At 42.6% G+C, this 25,429-nt stretch overlaps 1 protein-coding gene and 1 long non-coding RNA gene across 2 annotated transcripts; both read left to right on the top strand.

Moving 5' to 3' along the window:
- The first annotated feature begins 14,571 nt into the window (after window positions 1-14,571).
- LOC103698112 (allene oxide synthase 2-like) lies at window positions 14,572-16,499 on the top strand. Its single transcript, XM_008780085.6, has one exon. The coding sequence runs from the start codon at window positions 14,747-14,749 to the stop codon at window positions 16,232-16,234; it is 1,488 nt and encodes a 495-aa protein (XP_008778307.3). The 5' UTR covers window positions 14,572-14,746; the 3' UTR covers window positions 16,235-16,499.
- Window positions 16,500-17,616: 1,117 nt separating this feature from the next.
- Window positions 17,617-19,126, top strand: LOC148699826 (uncharacterized). The gene is made up of 3 exons (XR_015973548.2): window positions 17,617-17,889; window positions 17,969-18,363; window positions 18,471-19,126. It is a non-coding gene; the product is annotated as an uncharacterized LOC148699826 (long non-coding RNA).
- The last annotated feature ends 6,303 nt before the right edge of the window (window positions 19,127-25,429 follow it).

Here is a 25,429-nt window from a genome sequence, read left to right as displayed (position 1 = left end):
AAAATCAGTTTTAAAATTTTATCTATTTATTTATAACAGGTATAAATAAATAACATAACTATATTATGTTTACCATACCTCGATCCCGCAGCGGAAGATGGTCAAGGTACTCAGGAACAGAATCTGGTACAGGGCCAAGTGCTGGATCAGATACTGGATTAGATGCTAGATCTGGTACTGGATCGGAAACTGGATCTGGAACTGGATCTGGTACTGATGGATCTGGTGCAATGCAAGGCCCGGATGTACGGACCCTCTACTTCACACGCACGCCAAGAAATGCAGGAAGGTAGGATGATGTCTGTATAGTGCAAAAACCCTTTTGCAAATAAGCCCCTGGAAGAAAAGAATTTCAAAAAATTCTTTCTTCCCCTTTTTTTTTTTCTTTCTTCTTTCTTCCCGTTTCCTTTTCCTCTTTCTTCCCGTTTCCTTTTCCTCTCTTTTCAAGCTACTCAAAAGATCACGAATCTCCCCTCTCCCCAGATCAAATCTCTAGCAAAGAATGAAGAGAACCCCAGCCTATTTATAGGCAAAGAAAAGGCTGAACCAGGGAAGAGAAAACGGCAAAAGGGAAGAGTGAACGCCAAACATTTCATGATTTTATTGAATTTTTTTAACCGTTTGATTTCAATTAAATCAGTCCTATGTTAAAGAGGTTTCAAAACCGAAGAGACACGTCTCTTCGGATCTTCAAATGGTTGCAGGATGAGGAAGATCAAGCGGTCAATTGAAGTGTTTCGAAGAAGGGAAAAAACGTGGTTCACGGGAGAACGATTCAGCAGAAAAAGTGGTTCACGGCTGATGTGGACCGAAGAAGAAACACAGGAAAGAGTCAATTAAATAGAGGGGCAAACTTGTAAATGGGTTAATTCAAATGGGCTGAATCAAATGGGCTTGGGTCCATCATTGGTTCTAAACCAAATTGAAGACCAATTTGAAAGATTTTGGATCCGGAAAAATTCCACATGAATCTGATTCATGTGAACTCCAATTAGTTCAATTTTCGGATCAATCCAAGTCACACTTGGACTAGAATAAATATGGAATAAATTCTAATAAAATCATCATGAAGCCCAATTACATTCATTTGAATCCAATTCAAAAACAAACTCAACAAATGAGTCCAAATCAATTTCAATTACATTAATTGAAACTTGATTAAGCCAGAACACAGACATAATTAAATACACATCCATGAAATTCAGTATGTACCTCATGTTCAGTGCTAGCTGAACATAGACAAAATCAAATCTCAAATGATCCACAATTTAATTCTCAATTAAATTGGATCAAGTCCTTCCTACTTAACTTGACTTATGTGCGTGACTCCGATAGGTTCGAACACTAAGCCGGTAGTACATGGACTACTCCATACACTAATCGAGGTGACCATCTAGCAATGATACCCGACGTCCGGATAGGTCGAATATGCAAAGCAACATTCAAGAACCTAGACGTATGGTTGTTGCATAATTCATCCCTATGACCTTCGATGCTCAAGATGACCTCAGAGAGGACTGTCGACCTCTGGGTCCGGTCATCCATAGTGTATTTCAAATAATCAAATCAAGTGACCTATCACTTGGTTTACCCTGGCCAAGGTTTTACTGAATTGAAATACAGTGAGACATCAACTCCTAAAATCTGGAGCGGTCAATCCCATCTTGACTCATACACAGACTTCGCGAGTACTTGACTGCACCCAGCATCCTTCCGATCCCTGAATTAGAAATTCAGGTCATCCAGTGCCTAAGTATAGTGAGTTGCTTGCAAGTCACCGTGACAGTCTCAGGTCTAAGGGGTACTTATGCCCATACGTTTTACGAGCTAACTCCCGACAGTGGAGTGCTACGCAGGTGAGTCACTATTCAGTGACGATGTACTCCTACATCTCACCTGTATGCCATACAGTGTCTCCACACTCCTTGGTTTAAGAGGACAACCAACTAAATGGCACACAACGACCTATACTTGACATAGCTATCGTCCAATTGACAGCTCGTCATTTGGTCGCGAACTGGTTTAAGGACTAAATGATAAAACCTCTTTTATCCACTAAATTAGTCCTAAGGACTTCATCACAATACACAGGAGTTCAATTTGAAGATGCAACACTTGTGATGAATAGAAAATTGCCAGAATAAATTTTTATTCATTTTAATAAAACATATACATAATTCAATTTCTTACAATTAAAAAATTGGCTTTGGGACACAATTCCCAACAAGGGATGCAGGCGGATGCCTGATGCGGGAGTCGTCCGGCTGGCTAGAGACATTGCTGGATGACACGCACGGTGATCGCGGAAGCTGTGAGGCGTGCCGACACGATCTCTGCTGATCTGGTCGCGATGATTACAGGGAGCTAAAATCTGGGACGCCGCGGCTGTGTTCGAAATGGAAGGATGGCCGGAGGGGATGCGCTATTTTGGAAGTTTGGGGGAGGAGGGGATGCGCTGGAATGGGCTGATGGCGGAGGAGCTGGATCCTGGATGAAGACGAATGGCCGTGATGATTACGGGAGGAAGAAGATGAATAGTGAGATGGGTTTTGGTCTTCGTAACACTGTTCATTTGAACAGTGTTTTCACGGACCACTGTTCATATGAACAGTGTCATCTCGGAACACTGTTTTCAGTAATTTTGGGAAAAGTTGTTTTTCTTGCTTTATTTTGACGTGAAAATGGGCATAAATGAATTTAAAACAAGGGTTTCCTCTATTTTGCTTAGTTTGGAAACGTGATGCGGAGATGGGAGTTTCTGAACCGTTGGATTGCTTGAATAGTGGTCGCGGGAAAGGAATGGGATTGGTTTAGGAATTGGCTTTGGATTTGAGGTGGGTTATGATTGTTGATTTTCTTGAACTTGTTCTCAAGCCCAATGTCGTTTAAATTTAATTCTTGCTAAACAGCTTCAGACCGGACTCAACAAGGCTAAAAGCAGGACCGTGACTTAATAAAAAGAGTTAATCAAACCTTTTTCCTCATACAAGAATAATTATCTAATCAGGACCAAAACCTATTTAATCATAGCCTTAGCTTGATTACAACTCCATCAGGTTACTAAACCGGGTCAACACAATCTCCTCCTTATATGTTTTCATGAAAGATTACAACCAGGAGAGAGACAAGTTCAGAGTCTGTTTTGAGAAAAGAATTATTTACCTCTTACCATATTTTAAATTTATTTCAATATTTATTCAATTTCATGGTAAAGTATGTATTTATTAGTTTAAGAACATTGATAAGTGCTATAAAAATATAACTAAATTATAAATTATTCAGCACTTATCACTTACTCGACAATCAATCTCCTATGAGTTCCCTTTCTTGGAAGATCCGACCTGAACCCCTTTCCCCCATTGCTAGCACACCACTTTGTCCTTCCATTGATTCTCCACCTAAACTTGAGTTGAAGCCACTTCCGACAAATCTTAAATATGCCTTTTTAGGACCAGAAGATAGTCTCCCTGTAATCATCGTAGACAACTTATCTATTGAACAGGAGGGTAAACTTTTAAGGGTGCTAGAAGAGAATAAACATGCCATAGGATGGTCTGTAGCCGATTTGAAAGGGGTTGACCCCTCTATTTGCATGCATCGAATTCATCTCGAAGATGATGCAAAGCCCACCCAAAAAATGCAAAGAAGACTCAATCCTAACATGAAGGAGGTAGTCAAGAAAGAAGTGGTGAAGTTATTAGATGCCAAAATTATTTATCCAATTTCTGATAGTAAGTGGGTGAGTCCGACACAAGTGGTACCCAAGAAATCAGGTATCACTGTGGTTGAAAATACGGAAGGAGAATTGATACAAACACGCACAACCACGGGACATTTGGGACATTTGTATATAGGAGGATGCCTTTTGGACTATGCAATGCACCCGCAACTTTTCAACGATGCATGATGGCCATTTTTTCAGATATGGTGGAAAACTTTCTAGAAGTGTTCATTGATGATTTCTCAGTTTTTGGCCTATCTTTTGACGATTGTCTGGACAATTTGACCTTAGTTTTGAAAAGATGTAAGAAGACCAACCTAGTATTAAGTTGGAAAAAGAGCCATTTCATGGTTCAAGAAGGCATAGTTTTAGGACACGTCGTGTCCAAGAGGGGCATTGAAGTAGATAAAGCTAAAGTCGATCTTATTTCCAATCTCCCTCCAACCAAAACTGTGAAACAAATCCGATCATTCCTTGGCCATGCTGGTTTTTACCGTCGCTTCATTCAGAACTTCAGTAAGATTTCCAAACCCTTCTGCAATCTTCTTGCCAAGGATACTCCTTTTGCCTTTGATAAAGCATGCGAGGAGGTATTTGAAAATCTTCGCTCGAAATTGACCACTGTACCTATCATACGGCCCCCTAATTGGACCCTTCCATTTGAACTAATATGTGATGCATCCGACTATGCCATTGGGGCAGTTTTAGGGCAACGGCTAGAGAAGGTACCTCATGTCATCTACTACGCCAGTAAAGCACTCTCAGATGCACAATTGAACTACACCACCACTGAAAAAGAGTTACTAGCTGTAGTATTTGTACTAGACAAGTTTCGATCTTACCAATTAGGATCCAAGGTTACCGTATTCACTGATCATGCTGCCCTTCGACACCTTCTTGCAAAGAAAGACACCAAATCCCGTTTGATTCGATGGATTCTTTTACTACAAGAATTTGACCTAGAAATTCGTGATAAGAAAGGAACTGCAAATATCGTAGCGGACCACTTATCTAGGATTCTTCTTGAGCCCTCTAAAAATACCTCACCCTTACACAATTCGTTTTCGAATGAACAATTATTTGAGGTACAAAGAATAAAAATGCCATGGTTTGCAAACATAGTAAATTACCTTGCCATAGGACGAATTCCTGATGATTGGTCAACTCAAGACAAGAACCGATTCTTTTCACAAGTAAAGTTCTATTATTGGGATGATCCCGATCTATTCAAGTATTGTCCCGATCAAGTCATCCGTCGATGTGTCCCCGAATGTGAATTTCAGTGTATTCTTTCATTCTGCCATTCACAAGCTTGTAGGGGACATTTTGGGATAGAAAAACTGCAGCAAAAGTTTTACAGAGTGGATTTTATTGGCCCACACTTTTCAAAGATGCCCATAACTTTTACCAAACTTGTGAACGGTGCCAACGGATGGGTACCATCTCCCGTAGAGATATGATGCCTCTCAATTCTATTTTAATTGTAGAAATATTTGATGTCTGGGGTATTGACTTTATGGGCCCTTTCCTACCATCTTTTGGTTTCGAATACATTCTGGTAGGGGTTGATTATGTTCCAAAATGGGTAGAAGCTGTCGCAACTAAAACTAATGACCACAAGGTTGTAGTTAAATTTTTACATGAAAACATCTTTTGTCGTTTTGGCACATCCCGAGCCATCATCAGTGATGGGGAATCTCATTTTTGCAACCGATCTTTCGAGGCTTTGGCTCGCAAATATAACATCACCCACAAAGTTGCTACCCCATACCATCCCCAAACGAGTAGACAAGTCGAAGTATCCAATAGAAAATTAAAACACATCTTAGAGAAAACGGTACGTCCCGATAGGAAAGATTGGTCTCAAAGGATAAATGATGCACTCTGGGCCTACCGTACTGCCTACAAAACTCCTATTGGCATGTCCCCCTACCGATTAGTTTTTGGAAAAGCTTGTCACTTACCGGTAGAACTTGAACATAGAGCTTTCTAGGCTATCAAAAAGTTTAACTTAGACATGGCAGCAGCTGGTCCTAACCGAAAACTCCAACTAAGTGAACTTGAAGAGTTGCGCAATGAGGCCTATGAAAATGCTAAAATTTATAAAGCAAGGACTAAGGCCTTTCATGATAAAAATATTAACCGTAAATCCTTCGAACCTGGTTAAAAGGTTTGGCTATTCAATTCCAAGTTGCGACTCTTTCCGGGTAAACTTCGCTCTAGGTGGGATGGACCATTCATAATGAAAAATGTTTCTCCTTATGGTGCAGTAGAGATCCAACACCTCAATGGTGGACATGTTTTAAAAGTTAATGGCCAAAGGTTAAAACCTTATATGGACTGTGTTGCCGACGGGCCATTGATCGAATCCCTTAATTTGACGAACCCTGTTTATCAAAATAATTAAGGATCCACTGTGTCGGCTGAAGACAATAAACTTAGCGCTTGTTGGGAGGCAACCCAATTCTCTTAGATTTCTTTAACATTGAGGACAATGTTAGATTTAGGTTTGGGGGTATTTTTAAGTATTTTTAAAGCACTTTTGTTTTGTTTGCATCTCTTGCATTCGTTCTCACTTCACAATGTCAGGTTTAGGTTTGGGAGTCTTCATCTTGATTTTCATTCAAAAAAAAAAGTGTTCATTTTCATTTTGATAAATTAAAAAAAAATATAATAAATATATAATAAATACATAATAAATAATAATAAAAAAAATAAATATATTTTTTTACCTAATTTCTATACATTAATGCGAGAATGATAAATACACAAGGTATATAAAATCTAAAAAGCCCAATGACTAGTCGGAAGTAATACAAATTTAAGTTCTTTTTATTAAGTCTCTCTTAGGAAGTTGTAAGCTAAATAATACTTTGGAATTTCACTACACACTGGCCGACCCTTCTAAGGTCTAGGCTCGACATTATGTTGATAGTATAGTAGCAACCTTGGACCCTGATGAATTATACTTATCTAATCCAAAAAAAAATCATCAATAAAAATGGATTTAGGATTTAGTCAGGAACATCGAAGAGGGTTACCTATTGTCAAAGATCAGGTGGGCTTGTGATAAGGACTCCGAGCATAAGTCCGTAGGGGAGTCTTGATGCCCGACACCTTGTGCCAACTGGTGTGAGAGTTGTTGACTGATTGCTCGTTACACGGAGAAATCACCACAAGAGTAAAAGTGCACAATTTATACATCCTTTATTAAAAAAAAAAACTTTGTATTGATCTTGTAAAAGACAATAGTGTGAAAGCCGTCGTTGTAGAAATTCGAGTAAACTGGAATATTATAGATAAATTCCATGAGGTACTAAAGTAAACATCCACAACTTTCGAAATTCTGCAGATAAGATGATTTTGAATCAGTAAGTAGGTCCCTTTCGACCAATCTTTGGAAATACTAGTCTTAGCAATATTTTGGAGATCCGAACCCTTAGCTTGTGTACAGTCCAGATTTCACCGAGCACTCCAGTATAAATAAGTCTTACAACTCCCTAACGGAAATTTAATGACCTCAACTTGAATTGCATTTTGATCTAGGAGTTAGGCTGACGTAGTAGATAAAACCGTGCGTGCTTTGAAATTCTTATCATTTATGTATCTTAAATTAGATTTTTAATAATAAAAAAAAAGAGTTTTTGAAATTCTTAGCTAGTATGCATTTGGAATTTGATTTTTACTTCATAGATCAATCGATAAAATATATATATATAATATAAAAAAATCATAAATGATTTATTTTAATATTGAAGTTTGTGGGTATCTTCACTGAAAACCCTCACGAGACTATAACTCGTCCACTAGGGTAACCTAGGGATTTAAAGCCTTATTGCATATGGTAAATGCAATCGCGATTCCTACGAAAGTAAGTTAATTTCTCTTCTATTTTGCTCGAGGACTAGCAAAATATAGGTTTGGGGGTGTGATAAGTGCTAAATAATATACAAATTTATCTATTTTACATAGCACTTATTATTATTGTTATGCACATATTTTAAATATTAACAGAAGAAAATGTGTTTTTCCTTGTCATTGCATTTTAATAAATTATTAGAGGTAATTCAAGTTTGGTTTAATTTTCTATATTGATTTAGTCTAATGTGTGTGCAGGTCGAGTCATCCCATTCACGAACTAGTCCCAATCTATTTCATGTGTGGACTACTTTCTCCCGAATGTGCATGAAGCTATCCATTCCTTTGTCCATGTCATATTTCCCCGTGTGCACCAAGCTTCCCAACCTAGCAAAATAGAGGCCTCTCCCATTTTCTCCACGTGTCCAAACTTCCTTTATTTTAGATTCAGAACAAAGCCCTTCCAACCTACCCGAGTGGACCCCAATCACTTTTCTAAAAAAAGAAGAAGAAATATAAATAATAAAAAATTCACATAACCTCCCTCATTCCCATATTCATCTTCCACATTATTTTCCTTTCTCCTCCCCTATTTTGGAACAAGCTGCATGATCATCCTTTCCGCATCCTCCCCCACATGTTCAAAGGAATTCCTCCCAGTCGATCCCAACATCCTCGTCTCCTCCTAATCCTCCTGCGTACGATCCTCCACTTCGATTCTCTCCGTGATGCATCCAAGATCCCGGCAGTCCAGCGATTCCGCTCCTATTCACGGAATCACCGCGCCCAGAAAGCCCTTCGAATCAGCCCGATCCTCCACCCTCGCTTCAAAACAACGGGACTTCGTATCAGCCGCGTGCCAGATTTACCTACGAGGGAATCAGCCGGGCGTCTTTCGCATCCAAGCAGCTGCAGCATCGTCTTCATCCTCGGGTGTTCCGCTAGCGACCACTCCTCTGCGATCCCAGCCGCCTGCAATCAACGATCCACTCCCAGTAGCCGAAATCCAGCACCAGCGCCATCAGCCCGTTCCAGCCGCATCCACCGACGATCTCACCGTTCAGATTCAAGATCCCCAAATCCTGGATGACCCTGCCTCTATCTCTTCTCCCTTCCGCATTCACCAGCCTCTGCAATCAAGCCCGAGATCATTCCCAGCATCACGCCCTTCTCCAGCGATCTCGCGTGCAACAGAAATCAAGCTCCGCCGGATCCATTCCCAGCATCACGCCCTCCTCCTCGCTGGGGATCCATCACTGGGTCTTCGGGATCTATAAAAGGAGGAAGAACCAAGCAACCGGGGGTGTTGGGTGGCAAGGAGAGAGCTCGGTTCGATAGAAACAAGGGAGGCTCTGTTTCATAGTGAAGAACGAGAGAAAAGAAATAAAAAAAGAAAGAAGGGGGGGGAAGAGAATATTTTGTGATATTTTGGGAAGAATGGGAGGGGAAGACTTTCACTTGAAGATGGGAGGTTGTCCGGAAGCCATGCGCGGCTAAACGTCCAATCTAGGATTGGATGAAGCCCTAGCAATGTCTCAGGGCAATTGTAGTTCTTACTTTTTTATTATTTTGGAGCTTGTTTAAATTTTTATTTTCAATGAAATATTCCTTTATGATATTTAAACTTTGAGCATGCTAGTTACTAATCATGTTTGCTAAAGTAGTCTAAGATGATCCATGCCTAGGAAGATGAAGTGTGCTGCATCCTAGATTAACATACTTAGGTAGACACTTCATGCTACACCGAAGATGGATCTTCCTAACACTCTTTATGATTTTATTTTAAAAAGTTTGTAACCAAATTGCATGCCTCTCCAAAAGACAAAAATTAAGAACACAGTCCTCGATGCAATGCTATGTGGTGGATCCCAAATCCTAGATCTATTTACTCTGATAAATTCCAATTCGCACTCATAGTTTAATTTAGTTAAATCAAGTTAGCAAATCCTTCTTCTTGATTTATTTTTAAAAGAAAAATAACTTATTCTTCAATCCCTGTAGACCGACATCCGTAATCACTATTCTACAGGATACGTGCTATTACGTGGTTTATTTTTAAAATTGAAAGAACCGATCAATTTGACCTTGACTATTATCCCCGATGGTTACCACTCCTCCTTCTTTCGACTCGAGGGTGAAGAATTTATCTTTATCACCAGTCATGTGTCTTGAGCAGCCACTATCGAGGTACCAATTCTTTTTAGCTTGGTTGGCTGCAAGACATACCTGATTATCTTGAGCCATAAAGCAAATGTTGGCTACTTCTTGGGGTTCTTCTTCTGATGAAGATTTATCACTATCTCTCCACATTGCAACAAATGCCTTTTTCTTTTTCTTTTGCAATTTCTTTAAGAGCGGACAATCTAGCCTAAAATGTCCGGATCTCTTACACTCATAACACACTAAGGGATCTTTCTCTTTCTCCTTATCCTTTTCCATCTCACCTTTTAATATCGGATATCTTTTGAAGTTCATCTTCCTTCTACTTATAAACTAACTGAATTTTTTTGCAAGGAGGGCAATATCATCATCCTCATTCTCATCTTCTCCTTCATCACTACTCTCATTATATTCTTTTTGGGTAGAAGCTTTAAATGCTATTCCTTTTCTCTTCTGATCCTCATCCTCAAGATGTTGGTTCATGGTGAGTTCATGTGTCATCAGTGACCCAAGAAGTTCTTCTAGAGGAAGGATGTTGAGGTTCTTGGCTTCTTGTATTGTCATCATTTTGGCTTCCCAAGAACGTGGTTGCGAGCGAAGAATTTTTCTGAGAAGATCACTGTTAGGGTACATTTTTTCAAGATTTTTCAGTCGATTAATAATATCAGTAAATCTAGTAAACATGGAAGTAATTTTTTCAGAAGGTTCCATTTTAAACAGTTCGTATTTATGCACTAACATGTTAATTTTTGATTCCTTGACTTGATTTGTGCTTTCATGAGTGATTTCAAGTCTATCCCAAATCTCCTTAGCGGAATTATATGTTGATACTCGATTGAATTCATTTGCATCTAAGGCACAATAAAGCACATTCATAGCCCTGACATTTAGTTGTGCCTTTTTCCTATCATTTTCATCCTAGTCCTCTTCGAGTTTGGGAATTAATGTGTTATCAATAATATGTGTGGGAATGTGAGGTCCATTTATAATAATGCTCCAAATATCATAGTCTTGGGCTTGAATGAATATTCTCATTCTTGCCTTCCAATAGGTATAGTTTGTTTCATTGAACAAGGATGGCCTATTGGTTGACTGTTCTTCATTTGAAATTAATCCAAAATGGGTTGCCATTGAATCTTTTACTCTAGAAGGGACTTAGACACTGTCACTAAAGAGCACATGCTCTGATACCACTTGTTGCCCAGTAGGCAGCCCAAGAGGGAGGGTGAATTGGGGCTTAATTAAAAATATGGAAATTCAATTTGTGTTTAATCTAAAGTTTTAGTTAACAATATGAAGACAATGAGACAATAGAAAAACAAAGCACAAAGACACAAGATTCATAGTGGTTCGGAGCTATCCTTGCTCCTACGTCTACTCCCCAAGTTCCACTTGAGATTTTCACTATAATCCAAGAATTACAGCACCGTTGTTTTACAAGCTCACAACCTAACTTGTTGTTTCCACTAGATCACAACGAACTCAGTTGGTTTTCACAGGCTCACCAACTAGAACCAATCCGACTGTTTTCACGGGCTCACAATCCAACCCAGTTGGTTTTTCCGGATTACCAACTGCAACCTAAACCCTTCTAATTCAATTCCTTGATTGAATCAATCACCCAAGTATGAGAATAAATGTTTAAGTACAAGCTTCTAGAAAAGCAGATAAAAGTAGTTTTAAATGAATAAGGGAAAAGAAGCTTCTCAGATGATTTCAGCCGATCGAGACGGTGCTTCTTTTCTTCTGAATCCTTTTCCAGATCAAAGAGCAATAAAGGATTCCTCTATTATGGCTCTGGTGTGGAGAAAGAATGGATTCTCGATGAAGACTTGCTTTCTCCGATTTTCCTTTGAATATCCTTTGAGCCCTTGTTTCAAACTGATTTGCTTTTTCACTTTGTTTGGATTTTTCGTTTTCTTTTTTTTTGTTCATTCTGAATGGGTCTTTTTATAGCTTAGTTTTGAAAAAACTACCCGTTATACCCAAAAACTAGCCGTTCTGTTGTGCTTGTCATTTCTGACAAAAAGCTCCGTTGAAGCTGGAGACGGCTCACCCATTCATGAGTCGGCTCGACTAAAGTGGGAGACGTCTCGTATGAGTCTGGAGTCGGCTCTTGCTGGGAATCCTTCTGTCGGGTTATCGATCAACTTTTCGTTGGAGTCGGCTCGCGTGGTTTGGGAGTCGTCTCACAACTTCGTCCGCCGAAAATAAGTTTTCTGTCTTCGTCTGAGAGAGTCGTCCCGAACTAGTGAAGAGGTGACTCGTGCTTTGTCCGTGGATAGGAGACGACTCGCGCTTGACTCGAGTCGACTCACGCTTTGCGACTCGAAATACACTTTCTGTCTACCTGAGAAAGTCGTCTCGTAACTGCCGGAAGTCGTCTCGTGCTATGTCTGAAGAATGGGAGACGGCTTGCGCTTGACTCGAGTCGACTCGTGCTTTGCGACCGAAAATACCTTTTTCTATCTTTCTGAGAGAGTCGACTCGCGCATTGTGGAGACGGCTCGAAGGTGTGCCAATATTCTATGCTTGTGCCGGAGTCGACTCGAACTTCCTGGGAGTCGACTCGAACTCTGAAAAGTGCTTGAGTGGTTCCAAAGCTTGACTCTAAGATCCATGAACTATTTCTAAGTTATTCTTTTGAAGTTGTAGCATCGTTATCCTGAAGATACTTGTTTAAAGCTGTTAGTCCAACAAAAAATACACTCAAAATGTTTTGGTACATCAAAACCAAGTTAGGGATTAATCAATTACTCATCATTCTGGGATGTAATCTGTGATGTGTTTGCACGTCAATAGTTGATCGATGCGTACCTCTACAAGCACGAATTGAGCAGATCAAAATCAAGAGTTGATTAGAGATGGATCAAGAAGTTGATCGCCATTGGATCAAGTGTATTCAAGATTGAATCAAGAGTTGAAGACGATCTAACCAATTGACGTGCATGTGCTGTTAGAAGTATGCCCTAGAAGCCAATTTGGCAGACGCATTATAATTGTTCTGGGACATAAATTTGTACTTGACCTTTTTATTAATTAATAAAATTGGGCATTCTGCTCATTCTTGTTATTATGTCCATGAACAATTCAGGAATTAATCACCTAATGACACATGTCTCAAATTCTCAACTCTTGAGAGTATGTGTCATCATCTTATTAATTCCTTGGACGATTCATAGACACATAATAACATGAATGAACAGAATGTTCAATTTTATTAATTAATAAAAAGGTCAAGTACAAATTTATGTCTCAAAACAATTACAATGCATCTCCCAAATTGGCTTCTAGGGCATACTTCTAACAATCTCCCACTTGCACCAAAACCAATCAGATATATATCTAAGCCTCATCTTCTCAAGATGTGTTTCTGTTTTCTGTTAACTCAGCTGCTTAGTGAATAGGTCTGCCATGTTATCCGTAGAGTCTACTCTCTGCACCTTTATTTTTTTTCGAGGTAGTCGCGTATCAGATGATATCGCCACTCTATATGCTTGAAGTTCTAGTGAGACCTAGGCTCCTTAGCTAGTAATAGACTTGTCACTTAATGTTGGACTCATGGCTCAGTAATAGACACAACTCATGGTGATTTGGCGCTTCATGGTTGGGCTACATCTTCACGCTCCTTCCATGATTTAATTGGGGTCAACATGATTGATATTAGAACTCTTTGAACCTCATGTAATATGGTGTACGTCTAAAAAGAGCACTCAATCCATATGTCCAAGAAACTAGATCCAAGCCGCCAAGGCGGTAGCTCAGTTGGAACGGAGCTCGGCTTCTAACCAAGTGGTTCCAGGTTCGAAACGCGCGGGCGTCGATTAAATGTGGGGACCGGATGCCCCTAGCCTGGACACGGGGTCTAGAAGTGCTACTGGTCGGCTGGTAGCCTTGGTGGTGCCAGGTGTGACGTACTCACACGTGGTTCTCGAGCCGGAGCCTAGAGGGGTAACCGAGCCGGGGTCACGGGTGGGGAGGGTATGAGTAATATATGGCTGGGGTCTGGTGCGCTGGGCCTATACCAAACGGCCATTCTGCCCGAATTGAACATAGTCCTGGCGGGGGCGGGGCCCGGTTGGGGTTGCTACGCGGGGTGGGCTTGTCCCTCCCCTCCTACCTCCTTTTCTTAAGCAAAAAAAAAAAAAAAAAAAAAAAAAAAAAAAAAAAGAAACTAGATCCAATACTCTACGTATAATGAAGATGCTCTTACATCATCGTTTGATTCAAATTAGTACAACGTACCATGGGACGTCAACCCACTATTCTACTCATTAGGCCTTCTTCTACTCCCAACTTTTTCTCTAAAAATGCTCACAAAACGAGTACCTCTCCCTCGATGGGACGTCACCGAACTCTCACGTTCCTCTTGTTTCCTAAAAGCAAAGTTGCTGGCCCATCCGGTACCTACCACCGACTGGAACTTTCCACGTTTAAAAGTCTTGACAACTCTTCCACCTTAAATAGGAGTACCTTACCTCCAATGGTAAACGATAGCCTATCATGTACAATAAACAATCTAAGGAAAACAAACACGGAAACCTCACAAACTTGATTCGTGGAGCAGATACAAAGGCCGAATGGGATCTCCCGTCCAACAGCAGGTTGTAGCAAGCGCATACAAGTCTCTGTATGCCTGTCCCAAAGAGGAGCCCTGCTTATCGATTGAATAAAAAATCCCTCGTGGTTCCCGTGGGCGGCGGATTCTCCGCACTCCGCACATGGACCCGGCCACTTGCCGTTTGCAAGCTGGTTCTTCCATGATAGAAGCGTCGTGGTTTTTCTTTTTTTTTGCTTAAGACAAGCGTCGTGGTTCCCGTGGTTCCCGTGGCCCGTGGGTGGCTTGTATTGGATACAAGCCTCTGCACGTTAAACTTTTCTATATATACACCGCTTCGTCCAATAACTCATCCAAATAACAAATCAGGAAGAGATCTCGATCGGCTGATTCGGCTCGGCCTGGCCAGTAGCTCGACTACTACCGGAGAACAAGTTCTAGCTTCCTCCATGGCTACTAAGATTCTGCCAGCCGTCGAAACCACCACGCCGGTGGAGCGGGAGATGGAGAAGGAAGCACCTTCGAAGCTCCCCATCAAGAGCATCCCCGGGAGCTACGGCATCCCCTTCATCTCCCCGATACGGGACCGCCTCGACTTTTACTACTTCCAGGGCCAGGACGCTTACTTCCAATCCCGGGTCGACAAGTACGGCTCCACTGTCGTCCGCCTCAACGTGCCTCCGGGCCCCTTCATGGCCTCCGACCCCAAAGTCGTGGCCGTCCTCGACGCCAAGAGCTTCCAGGTCCTCTTCGACGTGTCCAAGGTCGAGAAGAAGAACGTCTTCACGGGGACCTACATGCCCTCCACCGCCCTCACCGGCGGCTTCCGCGTCTGCTCCTACCTCGATCCCTCCGAGCCCAACCACGCCAAGGTCAAGCAGCTCCTCTTCAACCTCCTGGCCTCCCGCAAGTCCCATGTCATCCCGGCCTTCCGCACCAACTTCGCCACCCTCTTCGAAACCATGGAGGCCCAGATCGACGCCTACGGCAAGGCCGACTTCAACAAGCTCAACGATGACACCTCCTTCGAGTTCATCGGCGAGGCCTACTTCGGCGTCCTGCCCTCCGCCTCCGGCCTCGGCACCACGGGCCCCGCCAAGGCCACCAAGTGGCTCCTCTTCCAGCTCGCCCCTCTCACGTCCGTCGGCCTCCCCAAGATCGTCGAGGAAGTCTTCCTCCACACCTTTCCCCTGCCCCCTTGCCTCGCCAAATCCGACTACAAGGCCCTCTATGAGTACTTCAGCACCGCCGCCAAGCCGGTGCTCGACGCCGCCGTGACGCTCGGGCTGTCCAAGGGGGAGGCATGCCACAACCTCCTCTTCGCCACCGTGTTCAACAGCTACGGCGGCATGAAGGTGATGCTCCCGGGGATACTCCGGTGGCTGGCCACAGCCGATCCCAGTCTCCACGCCCGGGTGGCCCAGGAGATCCGGTCGGCTGTGGCGGCAGCGGGAGGGAAGGTGACGCTGTCGGCAGTGGAGGAGATGGAGCTGACGAAGTCGGTGGTGTACGAGGCCCTGAGGATGGACCCGCCCGTGAAGTTCCAGTACGGCAAGGCCAAGAAGGACCTGATCATCGAGAGCCACGATGCGGCCTACCAGGTGAAGAGGGGGGAGATGCTCTTCGGGTACCAGCCCCTGGCGACGAGGGACGAGAGGGTATTCGCCAACGCCGGGGAGTTCGTGGCGGACCGGTTCGTCGGGAAGGAGGGGAAGAAGCTTCTCAAGTATGTGGTGTGGTCCAATGGGCCGGAGACGGAGAGCACGTCGGTGTGGAACAAGCAGTGCGCGGGGAAGGACCTGGTGGTGCTGGTGGGGCGGCTAATGCTGGTGGAGCTCTTCCTCCGCTACGATACCTTCACGGCGGAGGTCGGGAAGCAGCTGCTGGGGATCCAGGTCAATTTCACCTCCTTGACCAAAAGTAGCCCTACTTCCTAAGTTACCAATCCTGGATTCTCTTCCTATGCGTGCGCGCTCTTCTCTCTTATTTATCCATGCCAGTTAAATAAAGTCAAAATCCGACTCAATGAGATGTTCGAGGTGTTTTTGTGTTTTTTTTTTTTTTTAGTACCTATGTATTGTCGTCCAAACCGAACCTGGTGGAGCTTGCAAACTAGAGGACGTCCGCTGGTATGATGCTTGAGTTAGGCTGAGCTTTGACGAAATAGTATCAAAAAGAAGATTTGAAGTATAAGCTGGGAAATGAGGCATGTAGTCAGATTACTTTGATAAGTTGCATCCGTGCTCTTTTGACTTGGCAGGATGTATTCAAGTTAGAGCTATACAAAATACCGTTATGAGGGCGGATTTCGTTACACTCTGGCATTGAGATCAGTGGACGAGCTGTAACCGTCCACTCTTATCTGCGTTCCTTGACAGCAGGAAGCTGTAACCGCGTCTCATGATCTAACAAGGTGGCTGGTGGATTCCCCCTTGTAACTTGCCTTTCATTTTCAAGGCCGAGCTAATTTCCCCGACTCAGACAAAGTAGCCGAATTGTCCAATTATGAGCTGATTTGAGAAGAATTAAGTCAGATCGTGCGGTTTGACCAAGAAGACCCTCGATGCGGGCATTAAATTTTCGGTTGGAAGTTCCTGAATGGAGCACTACAGCCTTCTGCATTCCCAAAATGCCTTGTAAATGCTCTATGGTTGATGTTGGCATGACATGTGTTAGCTTTCCAGGTTGGGAAATCGATTAAGGTTGTAGATCTAAGCCGTTCAGGGTTCTATGCAATGGGCCGGTGTAGGTCTTAGCACCTTCGCCTCATTTGGAGAGTTCTAGAGTCTTTGTTCAGGTCGCTCAATAGCTCGATTGCTTTGTATCTTGGTCGCTTTGTAGCTGCTTGCTGTTGACTTTTCCAGCTTTGTTCCTTCTTCTTTAGGACTCTTTTGCTCATTTATACTTTCATTTGCCTTGGCTCGTGCGACTCACAATGAGTAGTTCGTTTGGGAGCTGGTCATCTAGCTCTAGCTCATCCTCGGGTTCATCATCTACTAGCTCAAAGGCGGCCTCGTCAAAAGTCTCTAGTCCGGCTGCTAAGGAAACCATCTCGGACTAGAGGGACTTGGATAGAATCTAAAGGCGTTATTTCATCCCTTTTAGTTTCATCCTTAATTTGCCTGGGCCCAACGAAAGAGTCTCTAGTTGTCCTCCAACCTAGCTCTGTTCGTACAAGGACACTCTAAAGGCAGGACTGAAGTTTCCTCTTCACCACTTTGTAGTATAGCTTTTAGACTGGTACTACTAGGTGCCGGCACAGCTAGTCCCCAACTCATGGTGGATCATAATTCGGTTTCTATATTTTTGCACTCTACAGTACAGTGTCCAACTCACCGTTGAGCTCCTATCAAGGGTGGTCCTTTCTTGGTCTGTGGTTGGAAGGGCAACTTCTTCTTCATGCTGTCCGAGTAATCTTTGGCGTTTCTACTGGATTTGGGGCCCTTAGAAAGGCTCAAAATAGGTCCAACAGCTTATCTAACGATGTGTACAAGGCACTAGAGACTCTGTGTCGTGCCAAGATTCCTTCCGTGCTGGAACTCTTGTCAAACAAATGCCAGTGAATGTCAGCCTGAGCCCGGCCAATCCGCAGGTTAATGACCCTTATTTCTTCTTTTGTTATACGAGCTGCAGCCAATATGATCTTTCTGACTTATTTTTCTTTTGTGTAGATATGGGTTTGGGCCCAACTTTGCTCAAGAAGGCCATTGGTACCCAGCGAAAGGCGACTGACAAGAGTGCAGTGGCTGCCTCCACGAAGAAGGCTCAGGTCGCTTCGTCTCCTGCAACTCTGGTCACTCCGGCTCCTTGAAAAGTCCAGGCCACAATCGAAACCCCTTGGGCAGGGAGCAAGACAAGGTGGAAATACTCCAATCTACTTCTCCTCAGCCCGTTGCACCTAGAGCCGAGGTTTTCAATCCTATTTGATTGATAAATGTCACCAATGCTAAGTTGTTGAACTCTTGAGTTGCCTAATAGTCCACGAGATCCTTCTCCCTAAAGATAGAGCTAAGCTGATCATGAACAACATAGTGGATGCCTTCAACAAGGTGTTCAAGACGTCTATGTAATCTCCAAGCTATGGCCCTTCAATTTTTTAGAGGCTTGATTCTTTTATCATGCTGACTTTTTCTTTGTTTGCAAAACACTGATATAATGGATTTGATGCACAAGAGCTACTTGGCTCTCAGACGCCGAGTTGGAGGACTTGAGCTTGTGCTGCACAAGGCCGATCAGAAGGTGGTCGAGTTGGAAGCCAAGCTGAAGGCCATGGAAGGTAGGTTGGAAACCATGGAAGATCGAGCAGAGATACCTCAGCTCCAAGCTGCTGAGGTAGAGAAGGGACTACAGGAGGCTAAATAGCAGGCTGCCAAAGTCAAGAAGAAGGCCCTCCGAGCCGTGAAGGAATACAAGGCCTCAACGAACTAACAGTACGACCTCACCGAGAGCATGGTCGATTCGTTCCTGCAGGGCTTCATGGAATGCAAGGATCAAGTGGTGAAGCTTTCTCCTGAGGCCAACCTCAGAGGCTACGATGGCATGGAGGAGAAATAGGAGTAGGAAGGGAATGTCTCTAGCCTTCCACCCCAAGATGCCACGATCAAGCTTCCTCCCCGAAGGGCCTAGGTGTTGGCCTTAGGACCTTTCTAATTTTTATTCTTCCCGTGCTTGATCTTCTAGGACTTGGTGCAGGGTCTTCTTCTTTGTTGGGCCGTATAATATGGTGAGCTTCACCTTCTTCTCTCGTCATGAAGTCTATTTTGAGCTGACCAATTTTGGAGTCAAATATTTGAGTATTGATGAAATGAACTATTTTTGTTCGTACCTCATTTCTTTTGTAATATTTGAATGTGTTGAGTGATTGTTGTTTCCCTATTTGATTTTGATGAGCCCAAAATATTAGAGTATATTTCATATTATACTAATAAATTCAAGTGAGTGTTTCAAGGAATATATTATTAAATGGGTTAGAATGCTTTGGAAAATGGTTCATGAATTTTAAGCTTAGTCTTTACAAGGTTTGAAACCATTTTGATCTTCGCAATGTTTAGAACCATTTTGATCTTTTGCCCTGCACTCGAGTCGACTCTAAAGATTCTCGAGTCGACTCTAGCACAAAGGCTGCTATTTGGCACGCCTTTGAGCCGACTCCCAGCTTGGGCGAGTCGACTCATGATGGATTGGCAGAGAGCAGAATTTCTGAGTGCAGAGCATGAGTCGACTCCGCCTGATACCGAGCCGACTCGTAGAGCAAAGACAGAGAAGTGTTTTCAGAGGCACAGTGCCGAATCGTCTCCAACTGATGCCGAGTCGACTCCTGCGGAAAAAAAAAAGAAAACCCGCTTTCAAGCCAACTGATACCGAGTCGACTCCAGTTATGGACGAGTCGACTCTGACAAGAAAGATAGAAGAGTGTATTCTGCGGCACTGAGGTCGAGTAGACTCCTGTTGACGACGAGTCAACTCCGAGGAACAAGTCAGATATCGAGTTTTCAAAGCTTCTGATGCCGAGTCGACTCCAGCTGTGGATGAGTCGACTCCGATGACAAAAGACAGAAAGTCAGTTTCTGATATACTGAGGTCGAGTCGACACCTGAAGGACGCGAGTCGTCTCCTACTTTTGGCGAGTCGACTCCAGATGTCACGAGCCGACTCCTGTTCACTGGCGTTTTCTTGAATCCAGATGTCTTCTTTCTGAAAAACTTTCTAAATCTCCTTGTGATCAAGGCCATTTCCTCACTGTCTTCAGAACCAGAACGATCGCTCTTCTTTTCAGTTTGAGTTGACTTTACAGCAATTGTTCTGCGCTTCTTGGATTCATCCTCTTCTAGGCTCTGTTTCATGGAGAGTTCGTGAGTCATCAGTAAGCCCAAGAGTTCTTCTAGCAGGAGTGCGTTGAGGTCCTTGGCTTCTTGGATGGCAGTGACCTTTGCTTCCCAAGCTCTTGGAAGTGATCTGAGAATTTTACGAACAAGATCACTGTTAGTATACGATCTGCCAAGACTTTTCAAACCATTAATAATATCAGTGAATCTGGTAAATATTTCAGATATAGATTCACTGGGTTCCATTTTGAATAGTTCATATTTATGGACTAACATGTTGATTTTAGATTTTTTGACTTAGTTAGTGCCTTTGTATGTGACTTCCAGCATAGACATGCAGATGGATATGCGATTGAATTCATTGGCATCTAATGAACAATACAACACATTCATGGCTTTTGCATTCAGCTGAGCCATTTTCTTATCATGATCATCCCATTCTCCTTCAGGTTTGGGCAGTGAGACACTATCAACAATTTTCGTGGGTGTATGTGGCCCATTAACTATGATGTTCCGTAGATCATAGTCAAGTGCTTGGATGAGCATGCGTATGTGTGCTTTCCAATATGTGTAATCTGTGCCATTAAAGAGTGGTGGCCTATTTGTAAATTACCCCTCGGCAATAGATGTTCCTAATGGTGCTGCCATGATCTTTTAACTTTTGATGGTTAGATCAAAGATGGGGTTTGAGTACTGAGCTCTGATACTACTTGTTGCCCAGATATGCAGCCCAAGAGGAGGGTGAATTGGATTTTTAAAAATCTTTAACTAGAATGCAACGGATAAACAATAATTTTAATCTGAAAGATATAATGTGTTTTAAGTAATGAAATAATAGCAGAGATTAAAGTATAATAGTGTAAAGAGAAAAGCACACACAGACACAGAGAATTTAAAGTGGTTCGGTGTAACCCACACCTACATCTACTCTCCAAGATTTTTGAAAATTTTACTATAACTACCCAGATTACAGTATGATTATTTTTCGAGCTCTCAACCCAACTCGCTATTTTTTTGGGATCACAACGAACCCAGTCGGTTTTCACAAGATCACCAACCACAACCTTAACCCATTTGTTTTTGGGGTTCACAAACAATTCAGTCAATTTTTATAGGTTCACCAACCAATACCTTACACGATTGTTTTTTCGTTTACAAACAACCCAGTCGGTTTTCATAGGTTCACCAACCAAAACCTTATCCTTGTTGAATTACAGGATTCAACAACTTCCAATTAAGGTTTGGAAGAACCTTTATCAGTTTTAGAGCAGATAAAACTATTGCAGCAGAGTTTAAGGAATATGTAATAAATGTTGTAACTATGTAAACAAAGCTTCATGATAAACGAAATAATAAATATGGATCAGAAGCTTTAAAAATGATTATTGGCTGTAGTTGAAGATCTTGATAGCACAGCAGCAACTCCTCTGTTGAGTATTTCATTAAGCTTTAAAAATGTGTGGATCGACTCATTAAGTTTTTTTCACAGATTTTTCAGAGATCTTGGATTTTATTCTTCTAGATTCTTGGAGGTTGTAAGTGCAACTTTTGTCTAAAGGTCTAAGCCTTCAAATTTAAGCCAACAACATTAGAGTACGTATTTAACTCAATTGTTTTTGTGATCATCAAAATCCATCCTGTAAGATTAACACTATAAGGTTGATTTTGATGATGCAAAATAGTTTAGTTAAAAGTTGACTAATTTATTTGCATTGAGTTTAAGTGATAAATTTCAGAAAGCAAAGAACAAATCCTTCAGCTACAAAAGAAGATCATCCATCTAAAGCTCCACATCAAGAAGTAGAACTCCTAAAGGCCATAAGAACATTCCGTGGAAGCTCACACACAAGTACTAAAAATTTTATCCTGAGCTACCTTAAGAGTCAACCCTAAGCTTGCAACAAGTCGACCTCGGTACATTGCGATTGATTGATGCAACATCATGAGCCGACTCTAACAGATCGCTGGTCAACCCTAGAACAGTCTCAGAGGATAGATAGAAAGCCAAAAAATTCATCATATCAACAATACGACTCATAAAGTACTTGAGCTAACTCCAACATAGCAAGAGTCGACCCCAAACCAAAGCGAGTCGACCCTAGAATAATCACGGAGAAAAGACAGAGAGCTAAGAGAATCACTACCTTGGTGAATCAACCAATTAAATTCACAAACTAACTCCAGTCAAACTAGAGTCGACCCCAGAACGGCCATAGTGGAAAGACAGAAAGTAGCCAAAGACAGTCTGTTGAAGAGTCGACCCCTAAAATCAATGAGTCGACTCATGAAAATCTCGAGTCGATCCCTAAACTAAAAGAGTCGATTCCATAAGTGCTACAGACGAAAGACAGAGTGCAGCTGTTGCCCAGATAGACAACCCAAGAGGGGGGGTGAATTGGGTTTTAAAAATAATTTTGCAATTGAAACGTTTGTGAATGACTGATTAATACTTTTGCAAGATGAATAATTAGTTGCTATGTGCTGTGAGTGAAATGAGAGTGAGAGAAAGAGACACAAGCAATCACAAACACAATGTTTATAGTGGTTCGGAGCTTACCCTAGCTCCTACGTCCACTCCCCAAGTCTCACTTGGGAATTCACTATAACCCCTCGGATTACAGCCGGTTGTTTTACAAGCTCACAACCCAACTTGTTGTTTTACGAGCTCACAACGAACTCGGTCGGTTTTTCCAGGCTCACCGACTAGAACCACCCCGATTGTTCTTCCGGAATCACAATCGAACCCTTACACGTTGGTTTTACCCTCGGCTCACCAACCAACCTCTACGCACTCTTGATTCAATCCCCTGATTGAATCAAGCAAAGATAAGATGGAAAGAACAGACACAAACCGAAAAACAGAGCTTCTAAAAAGCAGATATACAGCGATATAAACTAGAGAGAAGTTAAGAGCCCTCAAACACGTTTGAGTTGGAGTAGAGTAGGGCTTTTTGAACTGAGTCTCCTCTTGAATGTCTGGTCGACTTGAAGGCAGGAGGAGACTTCTTTAAATGCTAGGAAGAGGTAGCTGGATGGAGTTAATGGCGCTCTTCCTTCTTTTCTGTTGAAAACCAGTTGGCAGAGATAGGATGCTTAATTTCTTTGAGTGGAATAGTGCTTCTCTACCTTGCTACAGTCCTCTGTGGCTATTTAAGCCATCTCCCACGGAAACTAGCCGTTAGACACCTTTTTCTGCCCGTTCTGCACACTCTGCACATCCTGACAATATGTCCGTTGGGGTCGGAGTCGACTCGCGCGATCTGGAGTCGACTCGGCTGTAGAGGGAGTCGACTCATGCTTTTCTGGAGTCGGCTCGGCAACTGTTCCGGATTTGAATTAAAGTGACCTCCGCGACTGGGAGTCGACTCGACTTAACCCAGAGTCGACTCGCCAACTTCTGGAGCTGACTTGCCATTTTCGGAGTCGGCTCATCCCATGAAGTCCATGGAGCTAATTTTTCAACTTGGCCCACTCGAGTCGACTCGACAATCCTGGGAGTCGACTCGGCGCTTAGAGCCCGAACTCACGATCTTCTGTCTTTTGGCTCGTCCAGTCTTGGAGTCGACTCGGACTGTTCCGGAGTCGACTCGGCTCTCAGTTTCCGAAACACAGCCTTCTGCCTTTTTGATGTAGCGCTGCCTTGGAGTCGACTCGAGCTGTCTGGGAGTCGACTCGGCTCTTAGAGACAATAATTCGGTCTTCTGTCTTTTTGGGGTCGCGCTGTCTCGGAGTCGACTCGCGCATTGCGGGAGTCGACTCGGATCTCAGAGTCCGAAAACTGCTCTCTGACTTTTGCCTTGTGTACCACTAAGAGTCGACTCTCGCTTTCTTTGGAGTCGACCTGCCAACCATCGGAGTCGACTCGCGTTCTACAGGAGTCGACTCGAATCTCAGGGTCGAAAATCGCTCTCTGACTTTTCTGTCTGTAACTCCTTGGAGTCGACTCATACTACTCCAGAGTCGACTCTGTAAGCATCGGAGTCGACTCGCGCACTTCAGGAGTCGACTCGCTGACAGGTTTTGAGTTGAGTCTTTCTGTTCGTCTGTCTGTTCTCAGTCGGAGTCGACTCGTAATGATCCGGAGTCGACTCGAGCCCGTGCCAGGAATTCTGATACGCTTGGAGTCGACTCGTACTATTCTGGAGTCGACTCGAGTCTCAGACTTTGGCTCAAACTGACTTCTTAACTTATCAAAATATCTTGAACCAAATCTAGAAACACTTAGACAATATTTTTACTGAAACACTCAATTGAATTCATTAGTAAACAAAAGATATACTCAAATGCTTTGAGCTCATCAAAATCAAATAGAGTTTTAATCAATCACTCCACAATCTCCTCCTTTTTGATGATGACAAAACATTGAGTATATGTAAAGTGAATTGCTCAATAAACAAGGAAATAAGATCTTTAAATGAATTCAAGTGTCTGGTTATTTAATTTATCCAAGCTTGAAAGGTGTGAAACAATAAATTTTGGAGTTAAAGCTCCCCCTTTCATTTGGAATTATATAAGCCTTCATATCATTGTTAGATGTATGCCCTAGAAGCCAATTTGGCTGACACATTGTTGATTCTAGGGACATAATTTTGTACTTGACTGTTTATTATTGAATAAATAAAAGGCATCTTTTTCATTCATATTATTTATGTATCTATGAATCGTCCAAGAAATTAATAAGATGATGATACATATTCTCAAGAGTTGAGAATTTGAGCCATGTATCATTGGTGATTAATTTCTAAAATGCTCCTGATCAATGAATCATCACGAGGACGGTGATCGATCCGATCAGTGCACAGATCACTTTCCTTCTAGATGGACGAGACTTGAGTCCACAGTGTAGGGACACTGAAGTGATAGTGCAGGTGCTTGTTAGAGAACAAGGGTACTGAGCGTGACCAAGACAAGAAGTCACTTGGATGTCTATCCACTCGTCAGTAACTTGCTTGATGTTGCAGTAGTGTGACTGGTCCTTTGACCTGCGGTGCTTCGGCTACTCACAGTGAGGTTATTGTAGTTTGACTGCACACATACATGGTCTCTAGCCATATGGGTTCATGCAGTGTAGATTGGCTGCAGTAAGTTCACTGTAGGAGTAGGGTATGCACCTATAAGAAATCTATCGACCTTGATAGAAGAGGAGTGATCCTATGTGATTTGTTAGACTGAGTTCTAAGACCTTGGCCAGGGCAGTAATATAAAGTGGAAAAAGAGTTTTCCACTATCGAACTCAAGTCAAATAAATCTTGACATATGACAGACGATGGGGTTTGACGAGTTGTCCATGACCTCCGTCCTGTAGGG

This window comes from Phoenix dactylifera, chromosome 15 (assembly GCF_051530095.1).
Source record: "Phoenix dactylifera cultivar Ajwa chromosome 15, Ajwa_hap1_PhDact_Kaust_v1.1, whole genome shotgun sequence".
Taxonomy (NCBI): Eukaryota; Viridiplantae; Streptophyta; class Magnoliopsida; order Arecales; family Arecaceae; genus Phoenix; species Phoenix dactylifera.
Note: the sequence above shows the minus strand (reverse complement) of the source record. Positions and strands in the feature narration are given on the sequence as shown.